Raw genomic sequence first — 18,420 nt, forward strand, 5'->3', positions numbered from 1 at the left:
TTTTTTATGAGGGAAAAGGGGAGACATGTTCTACCTCCTATAAACCTGTGAGTCCAAACGCTTCACTAAACACATTGTAGAGCATGATTTAAGAAATGTTTAATAGTCTCTCTCGCTGATAAAACATTCTCAAATCATGATAATGTGGACTATAGGTCTTCCACAAAAAGAAAATACCTAATTCGTATGGTGCTAAAATGATATATTATTTCATATATAAAATGATATCATATTTAAATATGATAAATATTATTATAACTGTTTTCTATTTGACAATATTTCAAATTGTAATGTATTCCTGCGATGGTATTTTCAGCACCATTACTCCAGTCTCCAGTGTCACATCATACTAATATGCTGATTTGCTGCTCAAGAAACATTTCTTATTATCATCAATGTTGAAAAAAAGTTGCGCTGTTTAATATTTTTGTAGAAACTCTGATTGTTGATTCTTTGTTGAATAAAAACATCCAAAAGAAAAGGATCTTTTGTAAAAGTTTTTACTGTCAATTTTGAATAATTTAAAAGAGTAGTTCACTTTTAGAAAAACTTTTGCTGATTATTTACAGTACTCTCCCCCAAGTCGTCCAAGATGTCCATGTCATTCTTTCTTTGGTCGAAAAGAAATGAAGGTTTTTGATGAAAACATTCCAGCATTTTTCTCCATATAATGCACTTCAATGGGAACCAAATGGTTCAAGGTCAAAAAGACAGTTTCAGTGCAAACTGCAAACTGTTCAAAGGGCTTTATCAAGCGAAACGATCTCTCATTTAATAAAAAAATAAAAAATGAACGAATCTTTTTCCGAGTCAATTTGTTCGTTTCGTTTGTTGAATGAACCAAATGACTTGAAAAAAGATTCGTTCATTTTGATGAATGAGTTCGAACAGGAGAGTCACGAACGTGCCTCACAGAACAGAGCATGGCGAGCATTTGAGCTTATAAAACTTAAACTTTGTTATTTATTTATTAAACGAGCGATCGTTTCGCTTCATAAGACACGTTTAAAGCCCTTTGAACAGTTTGCAGTTTGTACTAAAAGTGTCTTTTGGACCTTGAACCGTTTGGTTCCCATTGAAGTCCATTATATGGAAAAAAATGCTGGAATGTTTTAATCAAAAACCTTAATTTCTTTTCGACTGAAGAAAGAAAGACATGGACATCTTGGATGACATGGGGGTGAGTAAATTATCAGCATTTTTTAATTTTTTTAAAGTGAACTACTCCTTTAAGCACTCTTGTATAATGATTTTCAGTTGCACTTTATTTGACAGTTCGTGTACTTGACATTGAAGGTTATTGAGTCACCAATGCAACACTCACAGCAGTTGGAGGGAGACCAGGCCATCAAACAGTCCCTTTGGGATCTCTGTGATTTGATTTCCATACAGGACCCTGAAGACAAACACAGATACAATGCAAATAGAAAACCATGAATCAACCCACAATGTCTCAATATGTGTAACCCATGTGCAACTCATCAAGCGTGTACATTCTTTCTTTCTTAGAGTGGCTTTCATGTTTAAAAAAGAGGTGGCAAAATCATGAAAAGATTCATCAAATGTGGTTCATAAAACTCAACCCAAGTCTTTAATAGTCTTCCAAGTCTCCAATATAGCTGTACAGTATGTCAGAAAGTCAGTTTTCCTGATAATGTTCACCTTTAAGTTAGATGTGATCGTGAACCAGATTAGTCTAATTGATGACGTTTTTTGAACCACTGAAATGTCTGATTAAGAACACATATTTAATTATCGGATAATTAAAAAAAATCACGTTAATACTTCGCAGATGTCAACGTTTTCAGCCAATAACGAATATAATTTCTGTCTGTTCCTGACACAAAGCATGAATCATGAATCGTGTTCATTTATGATGTTTTTGTGTCCTTTTGAAGTTTGAATGCGGCAGTCTCCATTCACAGCAATTGTTTTTTTTGTGTTTCATAGAACAGAGAATGAGTTCAAATAAGTTCACAATGTTCACATTTGGCTGAACTGTTTCTTCAAGACAATCTATTTCCAAGCAAATGTGTGGTTGTGTATTTATGGCATCTTGTGCATCCTCTTTGCTTTATTCCTATTCCCTGAGAGACTAGAGCTCATCGTCCTCCCCTCAGCATCTCTTTAATCACACGGCATGTGTAAATGAGCTCTGTCTCGTGTACAGCTGTGTGGGCCGGTCGCAGGGAAATAGATCTGACCAAATTAATATGCGCTCGCTGACTCTTCTGTCTCATTCTGACTGGTTGTGGTGATTTAAATGAAAGTCCTCCCTCGTGTTCACGCTGCTGCAGATGTCAGTAAACACACACACACACACACACACACACACACGCAGGCAGACAGTGGGCTGTCTCATCTCCATTCTGTCAGCCTCCTGTCAGCTGATTTATTCGACACCTGTCCTTTCACCTGACTGTCTACATTTACACACGCTTATTATCTTGGTAAATGTATTGCTATGCAGCTCAGGTATATGAATTTTAATATGTTTGTGTCAGTTTGTGTGAGAAACACTTACAGTGAATTGAGCGAGCGCAGGCCACTAAACGCATCTTCCGCAATCTCGGATATCTGATTCTTGCTCAGGTCTCTGTAATAGCATAAAACACACAAATAGAGATAATAAAGTTGACTGTTAGACCAACAAAGGGATGGTTTGCACATTTGTCTGACAGGATGTCGATAGTATGCTCTACTCGATACTGAGGGGAAAGAACATAAGAAACTGGAGGCCATCATTAGCATTTAATCTTTGAAAGGATATTTCAACTAAAATTGAAAACCATTTAGTTCTTCTCACAAGCTATATCATGACTTGAAATATCAATTTAGCTGTTATTCATTTTTACATGAGGGTGATTAACTGATCATTTGTCTCCTGTCATGTACTATATCAGTGTTTCTCAATTTTAGATTGTTGAGGTAGAAATGAAATCCACAGCAAAGTGGTTGTCAAAAACGGTACACTTTCTTTTTTTTCTCGGGTGTGTTTTTCTCAGGAGGCCCAGATTTGTTTGAATATATTCCACAAAATGATAAGCTCTTCATGTCAAGGAATCACTGCCAAAGCAGAGGTGAGAAGATCTCATTAAATATCTGAATTTGTAACCAAAATATAGATTTTCTTGTGCAGGGTGACATCCCTCTATAAACCTCTGTGTGTTGTGTTAAGAACCCTTTTACTATTTTTTCTAGTGTCTGACAGGAGACCACTTGCAGTAAGAACAGAGTTCATTCATAGGGCAAAAAGTGTAAAAAGCCAAAGTGTGTATATCCCTAGATGTGTCAAATAGAATTTTTTTTTTTTTTTTTTTTTTAAGTTTAGGGTCAGTAAGATTTTTTTTTTTTTTTTACAGCCGTGTTTAATAACATGTACTGTCTAATTATTGTACTAATTAAAATAACTGGGTAATAAGGTGCTAGTCCTGAATATATCCCTAAATCTAATCTTAATCGATGCAGTTACCTTAAATTATTCAGTACTTTCTGTCTATTTTGATAGACGTATCTAATGATAAATACAGCAAGTGTTTTCAGCATCATTAGTGTCACATGATCCATCTGAAATCATTCTAATGCTGATTATGTGCTCAAAGAACATTTTTTATTTTTTACCAGTGTTGAAAACAGCTGCATAATAATTTTGTAGAAAATGTGCTGCATTCGTTAACAGGATTGTTGATTAAAGGAGTAGTTCACTTTTAAAGAAACGTTTGCTGATAATTTACTCACCCCCATGCCATCCAAGATGTCCACGTCTTTCTTTAGTTGAAAAGAAATTAAGGTTTTTGATGAAAATACTCCAGGATTTTCTCCATATAATGGACTTCATTGGGAACCAAACGGTTCAAGGTCCAAATGAGAGTTTCAGTGCAGCTTCAAAGAGCTTTAAATGACACCAGACGATGAATCGGTCTTATCTAGGACCCTTTGAGTCATGACTCGAAAAAAGATTTGTTCGTTTTGATGAACGAGTTTGAACAGGAGCGTAAGGCGCGAACAGAGCAACGCGAGCATTTGTGCTTATAAAACTTAAACTTTTTTTTTTTTTTTTTAAATGAACGATCGTTTCGCTAGATAAGACCCTTATTCATCGTCTGGTGTCATTTAAAGCCCTTTGAAGCTGAAATGAAACTCTCATTTGGACCTTGAACCGTTTGGTTCCCATTGAAGTCCATTATAAGGAAAAAAATCCTGGAATGTTTTCATCAAAAACCTTCATTTTTTTTCGACTGAAGAGAGAAAGACATGGACATCTTGGATGACATGGGGGTGAGGAAATTATCAGCAAAGTTTTTTTAAAAGTCAACGACCCCTTTAACTTCAAATGAACAGCATTTATTTTAAACATATTTTGTAAGATTATATGTCTTTACGGGAGTTGCTACTGCCAGTAAATACACAGTGCACTGCCGTGAGCAAGTAAGAAATGCAGCTGCTGTACACTACATGGATAACCCGTAGCAGATCTATACAGGTGGAGCAAGTGCAGACCAGGTATTTAAAAGTTGAGCGGCGAGCTCATTGGCTACTGATACAGCAAGAACCAATCAGCTGCGCTCTATAGAGAATGATGTGATTGCATACAGGCTCATTTAAGGACGCATCAGACAGCACCATCTAGAGTTTCTTAACAGAACGTTTGTATTAGTTTGTGTTGTTGTGCGAGGAAGATCTTACATTCTCTTCAGTTTCTTGTACGGGGAGAGCGCTCCTTTTGGGATGCTCTTGATCATGTTCTGCTCCAGACGGCTGCATGGGAACAGATGGATATGTTTTGTTATACAACACTGACTTTTCCATTACACAAGTAATTGAATATAATAAAATCACAAAACAAATGTGGCACAGCACAGAAAAGAAAACAATGACATATCCCTGTTGGTGTATCACAATTGTACAAGTACATATAGAACATTTTCCCTCAAGACACCCTGAAAGCATGTGTAGTGTAGACCCACTTTTAAAAATGAAATGTTCCAATTAAAAAAAAATAAATAAAAACCATTCAGTAAAAATAGTTTTTGACAAGACAGGGGTGGTTTGTTGAACCTAAAGTGCTCACAAGAGTCTTTCATTGAAAACCCTTTCATTTTTGAGAGTCTGGGTGCTTAGTGCTCCTTCAGGAGGTCTACAGAGAAAGCCATCTATAAAATGCGTTATGGCAGCCCCTACATTAAGCGTTCAATTTGTGTTTTGGCTCACTGGGATAAGAGTGCACCGACAACAAGTCCCTGAGAAATAAGCACAGCTCTACTGCATGCTCCAGGTTATATATCATTTCATTAGCCCAATTTGTTTTTGGCCATGGGTTCGGTTTGGCTAAATGTGTCCTAGCCTGCATATCCATTTATTATGCAAAGGTCATACACTATTGACATAACAACAACGGCGAGGAACAGCACATATCAGGGCAATTACCTACCTGTCCTTTAGTGCAAACAAGGATCTCTGAATCAATATGGATACCAAATACCCTGACCAAGACGATATGGACGTTCTCCAAAGCACGAGAACATTCAATCAGGCCGAGGCAAGACAGCCAAAGCACATTGAACAACTTGAGTGCGTTCTTTGCAATAGCGTCCTGCTGCATTGCTATATGATCATTAAACACAGCGTCCCAGTCTATTCGCACAATGGAAATGTCGGCCTTGCAAATTTCCCGTGCACAACCAAACCGTCCTCGTTTTTTTTTTTTTTTTGGAGGATACCGTTAAACCTCTTTTGGATGCTCTTTTGTATTTGAAGGACACTGAATACAGACGTAGCTGGAACAACAACAAGGTCAGATGTTTTAAACGGCTGTACTGTATGCATTACATTAATTTGATTGCTTTTTACTCCGAAAGCTAAGATTAATAAGCTAACATTAACATTATACAAGCTACCTTGGACAGCACAATGTTGTAAAGGTCATTTAAAAAATGTAAATAGGCAGAAACATTTACAATAACATTAATCTAATAGCTGCTTTAGAAAAACAGTGGTTTTCTCATAAGAAGTAACCAAATAATACGAAAAGCCACAGTAATCAAATACATACAAAGAAAAACAAGGCTTTAGAGAATATCCCTGTAAGTGAGGTTAAAATCTTTTAGAGAGTTTTTGGTAGTAATGAGAGCAAACTCAATTCTAGGTATTGATTAAAATGCACATCTTGGTGAGATATTAATGTAAATGTAATGTAAAACAGCCTTAAGTCAATGTGTATTATATGCACACCCAAATAGACCTGCTGCAGACTAATATGTTGCTAATATTAATTAAACCAAGTTATTAACAATACAAAGAGAAAATAATTTTTCTGTTTACTTGAAAAGTAACTTGTAACAGCTAATATTTCGGTGCACTAATTAGCATATTGGCTTTTGCTGATGTGAAATGTTATAGATCCTACTAAAGTTTTGGTGTAAGAGTAGGCTACTTATATATACTTCATATTTTTTTCACACGTAAGTTTAAAAAAAAATTCTAACTGACCCCCCAGCGTGAGTTTTTCAAGGCGACCGCTATTTAGAACTTGCCTCTTTAATGTTTCCATGGTGACGCGTCATTGCTTGTCACGTGACACAGCACAACCAAAACACAGCGCTGAATGAAGGATGATCTGTTTTTATGTCATTTTTCCTTTTTTATTAAAAATATTCAAAAATGTATTAGCTATAGCATGAAACACTGATATTCCGATTGTCAAATATGTGCAAGTGGATAGGTTTTGTTGTTTAAAAATCTTTATAACGGTCGCGTTAGTTGAGCTGTATGCACAATGGGCGGCGCCATTTTAGTTTCTTTTTCAGTTCAGAGAATCGGATCTGTTGGATTTACAACGTCAATTCCTCCACTTCTCACGAAATACATGAAAGTAAGTGGCCGGTGAACTGGGAGAAGAATAGGGTCAAATGTTAAGCTATTTACACAATGTCTGATAGGCCTATGAATAAAACGTGTCGTCTTATTAAATTGAAAGGATTATTATTGCTGCTTCCATAGACATCAGAGTGTATTTTAAAAACTCAAAATCATTGTTTTGCTAGTACTTATGTGTATTTAAATGCCTGAAACCTAAAATAAACATTATGTGGTTGAAAACACTCAATAGTTGTGATATGGGCTCTATGCACGGTGGTATTTCCGGTTAAGGTATAAGGATGCTCGTTTACTTCCGCCGATCGTAGAGTCCAATGCAATACCGAGAATTTATATTGAATTTTATACTCCATGGTTTTACTAAAGAAATCTTAGTCACAAGAACAGACAAAACAGACATCCCTCATTGTGTTTATGCTTCTTTTTAAAATTATATTAAATAAACATAACTATACAATTACATCTAAACATATGAACGTTTCGTTTCAAAGATTATTTTTGCCAGTAAATTTTGAAGACAGCCATAATCCCGTTTTCCTCGGTTTTCCTCCGCTTTAATCTCCCCAACCGGAAACTGTCGAGCATCCTTGCGTCAAATGCGGAATTTATGCGTGCATATAGCCCATAGGACAACACTGAGCGCGTCCGTCTCTGGCTCAGCGCCAGCCAACGCGCGAGAGCAAGTTTGAATTTAGCAGTTGATGTGATGCACTGACCGTTCTAATCACACCGGTGTGATCGTACGCTCCAGGGACCAGCCAAGACTGATCACACCGGTGTGATCGTACGTGTGAAAGGGTTAAAAAGTGTGCAATTCAACATCATATCACAGACAGCTTTGGTTGAGTACTGCTTGAATCTGCTCATAAGACACTCCGCTTTCCTGGACATTAGATGCTCAGTATAAGTTGTCTCATTTTGATCCTTGACTGGTTATCTAATTGCCTACACCCAGCAGACAGGCTGGTAGACCTCCAGTAGCTCTGAGCAAGATCTATCTGCAACTGCGGCACGGCGTTAACACACTCGCTAATGAGGCTGCAATACTGCACTGCTAATGGCCTTTGTTATATGACAGGAGAAAGAAGGCAGATCACTGCACATACAATACCAGCGGTAAGTACTTATCACACTGGACTATTTTTACACAAACATAGAAGGGAAATGGTTTTAAGGAGTGGAATCCATACATTTCCACAATTCCTTCAGGCAGGTTGGCAGGAATCTCCGTCAGGCCTTTTCTACGGCAGTCTACGATGTTGTTGTTGCAGGTGCAGGCGGCAGGGCAGACGGGCGCCTGGGGAGCACATGACCGTGGCTCTGTCTGAGTAGGACCTGGGGTGGAGGACAAGATGGTAAAATAACATATCGGGAGGAAAATTGACTAAAGACAACATGGTTTACTGACACAAGAATGCAAATGGAGATCACAGGGAACATTAACACCATTTTAAGTGAAATATGAATAGAAACACATAGTTATAACTGTCATGTAGCTTCTATTCAGGACTATGAAATTTAGCTTTAATTCACAATTTAATTAAAATAGCTTTTAATACAGTACATAATCAGTAAGAACATGCTCCCTGTTGTTTTATTGTTTGTAGCTTAATTAAGAAACGCCTTTTCTTGCAGCCAGTTTTGTGTTTGTATTGGAGTATATTCATCAGTTGATTAATCAGAGGGGGAGGAAAATGGGGCTTAATTAACAAGGGCTGTACGTGAACTTTTTCACCAATGAAACCCAAAGGTCCATTAAGATACAGAATGTATGAAGTGGCTTGATAAAACAACACAATGAAAAGGCCCTCAGTGTTCACTTGTATTAAATAGCCATTATTTTCACATTAATCATTATTATATATTTTTTTATAAAGGTTTTTGTTTTTAATGAACCCTATTTAAAGACCATTAAGATTTATTTTACACTTCTCTGTCAGTACTATAATGTTAAAAAGACTGACTGAATTTATTTTACACATAATAAATAAATAAATATTGTGCCATGGTTTTCACAATCATATTGCAATACTGAATTAGACATACTTTTTGCAACAGGGTGAGAATTTAGGGAATTTGTGAAAATTTGTATTTAGTAAATGATATAACAATGCAAAAACAAAAACAAAAAACAAAAGAGTCTTGCATTACCTATAATTTATTATATATATATATATATATATATATATATATATATATATATATTATTATTATTTTTTTATTATTTTTTTTTTTGTAGTAATAAGATCCCTTTTTTTCCCAGACAGGAAAACTTACATTTGTTAGGAGTTAGGAGACAAAAGAATGATATTCTGAAAGAGAAAGTAAATTCTGTGTCATACCTGTGCACACGAATTCTCTCTTTTGAACATCAGGGACATTGAGACCTCTCATATGGGCGGGGGCCATGCACTGTGTGAAAGGGGCCAGCCCCCTTCTCTGCCGCAGCCAATCAGACAGCCAGGACAGGTGGCAGTCGCAGTGCAGGCTGTTGGAGTGCAGGCGCCTAGAGAGAGAGAGAAAGAGAGAAAGAGAAATGAGGGACAGATAGTAAGATAGTATCCATCCAATAAAGGTCAGAGGAGTTTTGTATGTCTAACAGGAATGCTGGATTGGATGATACTTGAGTTGTTGGGAAATAGCTTTTTGAAGACACAATGAAGAAAATAAATGTTTACCACACCATTCATGGCATCTGTGATAATAAGGAATTTAAAATGAAGGGACAAGTAAGTATTCATAGAGAGAATCTCTAAAGAGTTTAAGTAATGCAGACTCAAAATAACACATCAGAATTAAAGTGACAACACAAGGGACATTCTATTGTTCAGGTTATAGTAACATCTCCACCGAGACCACAGTAAGCCACTCGCAAATCCCCAGAGCATGCCCCTTCATTTCATAAAGGTCTTTAACAATATGGCACAATTCCCAATAACATCTTTCACATCTTAATATAAATCTCTCAAGGACCATTACCCGAAGGGGACGCGAGACACAGTTCAAAGAAAAAGTGGTGTCAGCAAATCAAAAGGCGCAGCTATATCAGTCACCACTGTCTGTAAATGAAATAACAGGACGAATCCAGTTAGGGGGACAAAAACCTTCTCATTGACAATTTCAGCATGGGGGCGAAGGTTTTAATAGAGCTTTTCCCATTACAAATCCAGTACCTGGCCCCCTGTCTTTGCGGATTAATTACAGATGAGTGGGATTACAAGATGGATGACCATGGGGAGAAGGAGCCTCGGCTGCCTCAGCTGCGCATGGGATGAGCCGAGGACGGGCACACTGGGGCAGCTCCACGTGCACACACACCCTATCGACCGTGATACACAGAAAATGACTACTTGCCTAGCGGTGGGAGTGCTTTTCATTTGTCTGAGTTATTGAATGGCAAGCATCATGCGGTGATATCATTTGATCTAATTGAATGCACAAAGATACTACATCTGTAGAAGGGGAGGCGAGGTGGAGGTGGTGGGGGATAGGTGAGGTGAACTCGACTATTTCATCAGAAATCGGGAGCTAAACCACCATCCAACTAAATGGATTACCAACATCTCTAAACATTTGATTTAATAAGTTATTTTTACGAGCAACAAATTCAATACAGATATATCAGGGATATTAGAGACAGAAAATTCAATCCAAAGGAACTGGGTAGCAACCAAAGCCTAGCTGAGGATAATTCAATACTGCCCAGGGAGCAATGCGGCTGGCCATCCGAGCATCAGCAAATTCAATCCCGCATGAGGGGGCTGGCCTGTCTGATGGGCTGACTGATGGGAGGGAAGCCAGACTGCTCGGTTGTGGAGCTCAAGCTATGGATGACTCCAGAGAGAACGCTCGGCGGCCATGACGGAAAGAGGAGACATAGATAGAGAGAAAAAAAATGACTGATTGAAGGAGGAAGCTCCGAACATGTGCACCAGGGTCACAGTAATACTAAAGCCTTGCATTTCAGACTGAGATTCAAGCTCCCAGAAGCCCCAAAATGAAACTAGTGCTTACTCTTGACATATTTCATTATTTATCTCTCTACTAGACCCAAAGTTCTGAGAAGAACGACCACACTCGAATGACAACAAAAGCATCTCAGAGTCACGTTAATATCGTAGGTCAGCCACAGCAGGGAATGATTCATGCGAGATTTGGGGACTGTGTAATTATTCATATCAATTGTGGTTTGGGTCCAACAGTGCAACACAGGCAAATGTGTAAGACAGCCATCTCAAAATGTTCAACCAAGACAATGTCTGCTGCACAAACAGACCACCGCTCTGATAACTGGTATGGCGTCACCACAGAGCCTGGAAAGGGGCTCCAGCTAAGCAGCAAATCCTCAAAAAGTAGAGTTAAGATTTAGGACTAAATGTAGAATGCCTGACTGGGTAGCATTAGTTGTAATGCCATGAAGTGGACAAGAAGCTTCTCAGTACTCACAGTGTCCGCAGCTTGGGCATGTGGTTGAAGCTTGACAGTGGGATGAGGGTGATGTTGTTGTTGTTGAGAGTGCTAGAAAGAAAAAAAGAGAGAGAACAAATGTTAGAAATTTGAACAAATGTTAGCATTTACCTAATTTCATTTAAGTAGGAAAACTAGCGAGTGACTTCAGATAACATTTGACAATCAAGACCAGAACAAAATACAAAATAAAAAGGGTATTAGATAAATAAAATAAGAAAGTCACACTGAAAGTAGTGAGTGTCCACATAAGCATGTAATGGTCCGCAAAAGGATGATATCATCGATGATGTGCGCACTTGTAATTACGTATGGATGGCAGACCTTTCTGTTTCCTGTCATACCAGCCACAGTTGTGATTAGCACTACTTAGCTGACCTAATCTTGTAATCAATCCATCCCACCCCATAACCCCCAAACCTATCACACACATACAGAACACACAGCCTCCTGTACTTCCACCTCTTGGAAAACGGTCTGGGATCTCTCAATTTAGGATTTTAAATGGTTCCTGCTTGGTGGAGAGAAACTGCTGAATCCCGCTGACTACGCCAATACAGTTTACAACTTGGGTTTGGAGTCTGAGTGTTCCTTCTAATGAAAGGTTTAATGACAGCCAGTTTTGGAGTGAATTCTCCAAAGGACACTCCATGATTTACATTTTACATTTACATTTATGCATTTGGCAGACTCTTTATCTAAAGTGACTTACACTGCATTCATGTTATACTTTTGTATTTTTTTCATGCATTCCCTGGAAATTGAACCCATGACCTAGCCTGGCTAAAACCAGGCCATTCTCAGTTATGGTCTGGCAAAGCGTCATAGACAAATCATTTCCAGAGGGGCGTCACCAACGGACATCGCGTGTAGACCTAAAAGTAATTAGAGCGATGAAGGAGATGACGTATGCAGAGCGCCGGCCGGTGGAGAAACATCTCCGAGTGTTGTTCTTGGGAAATGTTCAAATCGCATAAAACAGACGCGATAGCGAATTCGAACGAGTGATGATCGACGGCAGCATCCATCTTTGTAATGTAGCCTACAAAATCTGCTCCAAAATCCCAGCGCTGTCGTCATCGCGTAAAGCCCGCCCCAACGTTTCTGATTGGTGCCGTGATTTTGACGGATTGGAAATGGGCTTGAATGAGCTCTTTGCCAGACTAACTTTCAGAGCAAATCTAAATTTGCCGTAAGTTGTCTGGGTTTTCCCATGCTACCCATGACGCCATGCATACTGTTTGAGCTACTGGAAACCAAATACTCTCATCTGATCAGACCAGCTGCTGGTCTTACTTTTTATTCAAGGCCAGGTAGTTCAGTCTAAACACTGCGGTAAACAAACGAGCTATTTCTGTCAGGACCACTATCATCAAATACGATTGACAATTAGCATACAGTTTGGATTGGCGGTATGGTTCCATTCTGGGCGTGGATCTTCCAGCATGGATAAGAGCAGCAATCAGAACAGAACCAACATGAATGTATCTGATTCAAGGGGAATCAGAATGCCAAATCCTGACTGGGCAAGAGGAGGAGCTGGGGATGGAGGAGGGTAATTAGCTCCAACGCATTCTCACCCCAAGGCGTCACCTTTGACCATGCTTCAATATTTGACGCTTTAGGCGCCCTTTAGCGTCAGTTACATGACGCGATCCGATGGCGTCATCTAACTGACGCTAAAGGAAAGCGTCAATTAGATGACGCGGTTAGGTTTAGGTCTGGGGTGGGGGTAGGGTTACAAGCGATCCTAGGGCGTCATCTAACTGACGCTAAAGGGCGCCTAAAGCGTCAAATATTGAAGCATGGTCAAAATGCTTCCCAAGTCAGTTAGGTGACGCCTTGGGGGTGAGAATGGGCTGTTAGCTCCCGAGAAACGCGATAGCTGCTGACAATACTGAAGGAGCTTAAACAGTGATGGGCGTCATTTTCCTAAAGGTAGACGTGGATCATCTGAGAGTCAGCTGATGCAAGCTTGACTAAAGTGACCTGTCAGAACTGACGCGACGCTTGATTTAGATTATTTACCATTTGAGTGATCAATTTTACAATTCAGACCAATGGAAATTTCCCAGCCTGGGTCCATTTCTTGAATGTGGGTGCTATAAAACTGCACAAATCAGAGGGAAACTAATCCCTCTAAAATATAACATTCTTGTGGGACTTTAAATGATATCTGAATATTGATTTTGGCTCAGATCTGTGGTGGAACACTTTATTATGAGTGAGGGAAAGAAGAAAACTAACTAAATGGAATGGAAAATTATTGTTATTCTACACATAGACACAGAAAATTCCGCACAAATTACACACAGGGTGAAGGAATCACCCTCGTGAGGAGTTGACCAAATCCGCACCAGAAAGTGAACCTCTTGTCAAGGCCGCTGTGGCTCGGAGGTTTCATTGCTGTTCTCTGCTGCTCTGTAGAGATGTAAATAGAAGAAGCTCTGGGCAAGCCTGAGGGAGGAACGCCCTGGTAAAACCCTGTAATACCAAACTATTACCAAGGGAAAATGTAATTTGCTCAGGAAGGATTCACTCCTATCTGTGAAACCTTCACTCTCTTCTCCCAAAGTTAGGTGATGCAAGTGGAACTAACAGTGGAAAAAATAAAGACAAGACCGAGAACTAAAGAAGGATTGTTAAAGAAGGGAAGAGGATCGACAAAGAGTGCCGAACAGCTTGTGGTAGTGCTCGCTCGCTCATTCATATTTCAGCCATCCGGTGTCCAGGATTAGAATCCCTGAGTAAAAATAATCTCATATAGATTTCCTTCATGCAATTGTAATTCGAAAAAGCTGTAGCTGGACTGGGCGTCACAGTCACGTTAAGTCAGCTTAAACCTGACATGTTCCATGCCCCAGAGCGATGACCTTCGGTGTCTCAGCGGATAGACTGCACATGTTTATGTATATGGACATCTCAAGTCAAGCTTTTCTAAAAGAAACAATGAGCACTAGACCAATGGCCTTAAAGTAGAGCCCATTTTTCTATCTTAAACAAGACTGTCAGTCTTCCATACATCCAGCCCTCTGCAGTGCAGAGGGCCGCCCACTGCTGCAGCGTGGGATTTCTGCAAATAACAGCGCAGCGTGAGCAACTCTTGCTAAAGCCACTTGTGATAATTGAAGATCACCTTGAGTCTTTAAAATTCCTTTGTCTTCATCGCCAGCAATATAAAGTCATTCCGCCTGTGACGCCTAGTAGTTGACCATAAATCAAAACTGTTAAGCAAAGTCAACGTGCTGCAGGGGTAAGGACCACATCCTCAGTGACTCCTGAGAAAATGCACCCAAGCTGAAAAGAAATGAAATCAATGTGGGACCTGACAAATACCAAACTCTACAGCTTGACTGTGTAACTTTATGATTTTATTTAAAGCTCTATTGATGCAGGCGTCAATAGAACCAGGCAGCTGTTAATTGCTCACAACGCTTAGTCTGTGTCAGCTTAGTCTTAGTCAGAGGGGCACGTTTTCTTTTTACTTCTCTTTTCTATGTCAAGAAAGCTTTCCCACAGTTGCAAAAAGCATGACAGTGGGATCTTAAGTGCTCTCAGGCTTTCTTCGGGCCTTCATTAGAGGGACTTGGAGAGGGTCTCTGGATACTTCACTCCTAAAAGAGGGCAGCATTTTCAGAGCCAGAACATTTTGAAATAAGAAAATAAGAGAGGGGTTGTTTGGGTGGACGGCAAGGGACGGCAGGGAAGTAACTGAAGTGCTCCCGGCATCTGACTTTTCCTGAGAAATCAGGAGGCAAAGACATGTTATTTGACATGACAGGATTGAAGCAGTGAGTATGTACTTTTCAGAAATTAACTTTCCTGGTAACTGATACTTGTCCTAAATTTCATTCTTAAGAAAAAGTGCTTAAAAAAATAGTTGTGCTCAACTTTTTTTTTGTTACAGTATCTTCTCAATCCATAATTTCAGTGTTGTGAAACTGAGTGCAAGTGTATAGAGTAGGGAGTACACAAGCATGTCTATATATGACTTGGAAACTAGATGTGAGCCAAAGTGTCTGTGATGTTGTCATCGTTCCATGGGAAACTATCGCTACTACAGCACAATTGTGAGTTTGCAATGCAAGCGTCCATCCGAGCAACCATTTACAGGGCATCCCTGCGTCGGGCCCTCGAGTCAAAACAAATGAGTAAAGTGCCTCCAGATGGAGCGTAATTTCATTATGAGCTCTTGGGCTCCACTTGTTGCAGTGCGATGGAATTCGTGTGCAAAGGATGGAAGCTGTTGCCATTGTTTAGCTTAGCATCGTAAGTTCAGCTTCAGCACAAAGCCGCAATCAGATGTTATTCCGCTAATTCAAATAAACCCAATGAGAATAAACAGAGAAATAGCATGATCACATTCATGTGGTTTGTATCCAAGTGGAGTCTTATTAAAAAAAAAAAAAAGAAACTAGAGCTTAATTACGTATTATGAAAAAAGGGGGAAGCTTTATGCCTGCATAAACCAACCCTTTGCCTCGTCTGAAAGGAGAGAAAAAGCTCTCCATCCCTCGATGGAGCAGAGGATGGGAGGAGAACAGGTACAACACCGAAAACAGACACGATTCCCCTGCCATTGATGAGGCCATTATAGCACAAATGAGGACAGATTGAATCTGAGCTGTTCCGTCGGCCTCCCTCCTCTCTCTGGCCATCCAGGAGCGAATGATTAATTGTGCGCAAGGGTCCGACTGCTGAAAAGCACGATTTCCAGCCCGCCCCCTCCCCATCTCCCCGAGCTTTGGCGTAGACCACACAAAGATAACGCAATGGGGCCATGTCTGGTGGCAAGGCAATTTCCTGTGCTCGAAAGTGCTGTTTGTGAGCTAATGACAGCTCTCCCCCCTCCACTCCCTTAATCCATCCTCTCATTTAGCCATCAGCTTGCCCTTTCTCCCTCCGCCTGCCTGTTGTCTGTCACATAAAGACTCACCTATTGACTAAAGACAACCTTTCAATCAGGCCTTGCAGAAGTAAGACTGATTTGTCCAAAGGGAGCCCAACCAGTGTTAGAAATTAAAGATGCATGGAATATCTGATTCAAGGGAATCTGCAGTCCCGTGTTCCCAAAGTGGGACCAAGTGCACCAGCTAGAGGACATTTGTTAAATCTGAGAAGAGGTAATGTTTTTTACAGGAGCACAGGGGTTAGAAATGATTAGGATAAGGGGCGGCAGGGACCGAAAAAGAGCAAAGCTCAGTGTAATCGTTGCCAAGTGGAACATTCAAAAGGTCTTGCTTTGAGAAAATGACATTATAAAGGTAGAAAACTGCCAAACCATAAGCCCTAACCATAAGAAAATTATATTTCTCAAACCTTCCATATGAAATACACGATTTTTCATTCGTAATATATTTAGGTTTCGATCAAACGCCCACTTGCCTCCCCCAAAACAGTCCAGGGATGTCAACGATACCACAGAAATGCAAGAGCCTCTCCAAATCAGCATTTTTCCAATGCCGTTTTGTATTCAGGATTAATAATCCGCCTCCTCACGCTCCCATACACAATCAACATTTAATCTGACAACACATTGCAAATACTCACAAGGTTTACCCTGGTTGGTATTTCGTGGCATGTCTTAGTACTACAAGTTAGTCTCTTCAAATAAAAATGTGAAACGCACATTAAACGGCACTTATGATTAGAAATGGAGAAGATGCCTTTGTTGAGGATATAGTAACGTGTGGTGCGTATCGACCAGGCCTGGGGAGCTGCAAAGACGTCCCTTCGGGGCACGGTGCCCATGCTATCATGCTAAACTCACTTTAGTTCGACCACCAAGATCTGTGCCAAGCTGTCGAGAAAAATGTGCGATGCACACATTGACAAATGACAGCATTTGGCAGGAGGACAGGACAGTGGTAATGCGAAAATTTGGGCCTTCTTATCAATGCATGGTGGGAAGGAAAGTCACCTTCAAGAGATGGCACGGAAATGTCTCAGCACTTCCCTGCTCATAAAAAATGACACAGCGGGGCAAAAAAAAAATTCACATGATTTGACATTTGATTCAGAGCCAGAATTTTCTGTACAAAAGTGGTTATAAAATATGCAGAGGCTCCAGCGCTTGTAAGAGTGCTGTGTGTGTGTGTAGACAAAACAGAGTGGGGTATATAGGGAGTTCCCAACATGCTCTTTCTCACAATACTAAAAATTCCCTTCTCACATTTAAACCACATTTTGCAAAATAGCCCTGAAGGACGATAATAACATATTATGAAAGATTCCACAAAAGTTCATAGCGTTCTAAACACAATAAGAACAATATCAGATCAAAATATGATCACCGTAACCCTGCTGAAAATATATATCCGTTGAACAATCTTTATGCTTTCTTTGGCTTTATAAATATATATTTTTTTATGAATAACTGGTCATACTTAAGCTGAATATACATATTTTGATTAAAGTTTTTTTTTTGTTCTCTCTTTATTGTAAAGAAAGGTTTAACATTTATTTAACACTCAGACCATGACTTTATTCATTATTTTAAAACAGCGATTTTTCATTTCACCTGAATTACTTGGCTAAGTAATCTTGTTAACTATTTTTCAACTTACTCAAGCAACTAAAACTGTATATTTGACTATGGTGTATGACTATTGGAATCATATGAATAAAAATTGAGTTTGAGTTATATACCTGTGAAAAATATTCAGTTTTTATCACCCCACATGAAACCTCATTTAAATAGTATACTTAAAATTTGATTTGAAATTAGAAATGAGAAACACTACCAATTTCATGAATCTAATAAAACAAAGACAAGGTGGACACCTTATAATGCACAGTCTATCTCACATGGAAAGATAAACTGGCTTGATTAGGTGTATATTTTAGTGACCAGAATTTAAAATGAGAGCAAGCGCAAACCGTACCTAAGTTAAAAATGGAAAATAATCAAGGGGGTGCTTCTTATTAGGCAGGTTTAGGTGCTCTGCAGATGGAGAACACATCAATGTGCTGCCTACCGCACTTCCTTCAGCTCATTGGGATGCAAGTCACGTCCTATGTGAGAAAATGTCCGAGATAGCTTTGAAGTCATTAGTTCAGTCATTAGCACAGTTATGT

The 18,420-nt window shown here is 39.5% G+C and overlaps 1 protein-coding gene across 1 annotated transcript in view; it reads right to left on the bottom strand.

The window, feature by feature from the left end:
• slit3 (slit homolog 3 (Drosophila)) overlaps positions 1–18,420 on the bottom strand; it is a 199,100-nt gene that overhangs the window by 62,240 nt on the left and 118,440 nt on the right. The window contains exons 7-12 of the mRNA XM_039648704.2: positions 11,323–11,394; positions 9,219–9,382; positions 8,067–8,211; positions 4,687–4,758; positions 2,525–2,596; positions 1,325–1,396 (exon numbers count right to left, since the gene is read on the bottom strand). Of these exons, the coding sequence (XP_039504638.2) occupies positions 1,325–1,396; positions 2,525–2,596; positions 4,687–4,758; positions 8,067–8,211; positions 9,219–9,382; positions 11,323–11,394 (597 nt within the window). The remainder of the gene's footprint in view (positions 1–1,324; positions 1,397–2,524; positions 2,597–4,686; positions 4,759–8,066; positions 8,212–9,218; positions 9,383–11,322; positions 11,395–18,420) is intronic.

Source organism: Pimephales promelas, chromosome 9 (genome assembly GCF_988280905.1).
Source record: "Pimephales promelas chromosome 9, fPimPro1.hap1.1, whole genome shotgun sequence".
Classification (NCBI taxonomy): Eukaryota; Metazoa; Chordata; class Actinopteri; order Cypriniformes; family Leuciscidae; genus Pimephales; species Pimephales promelas.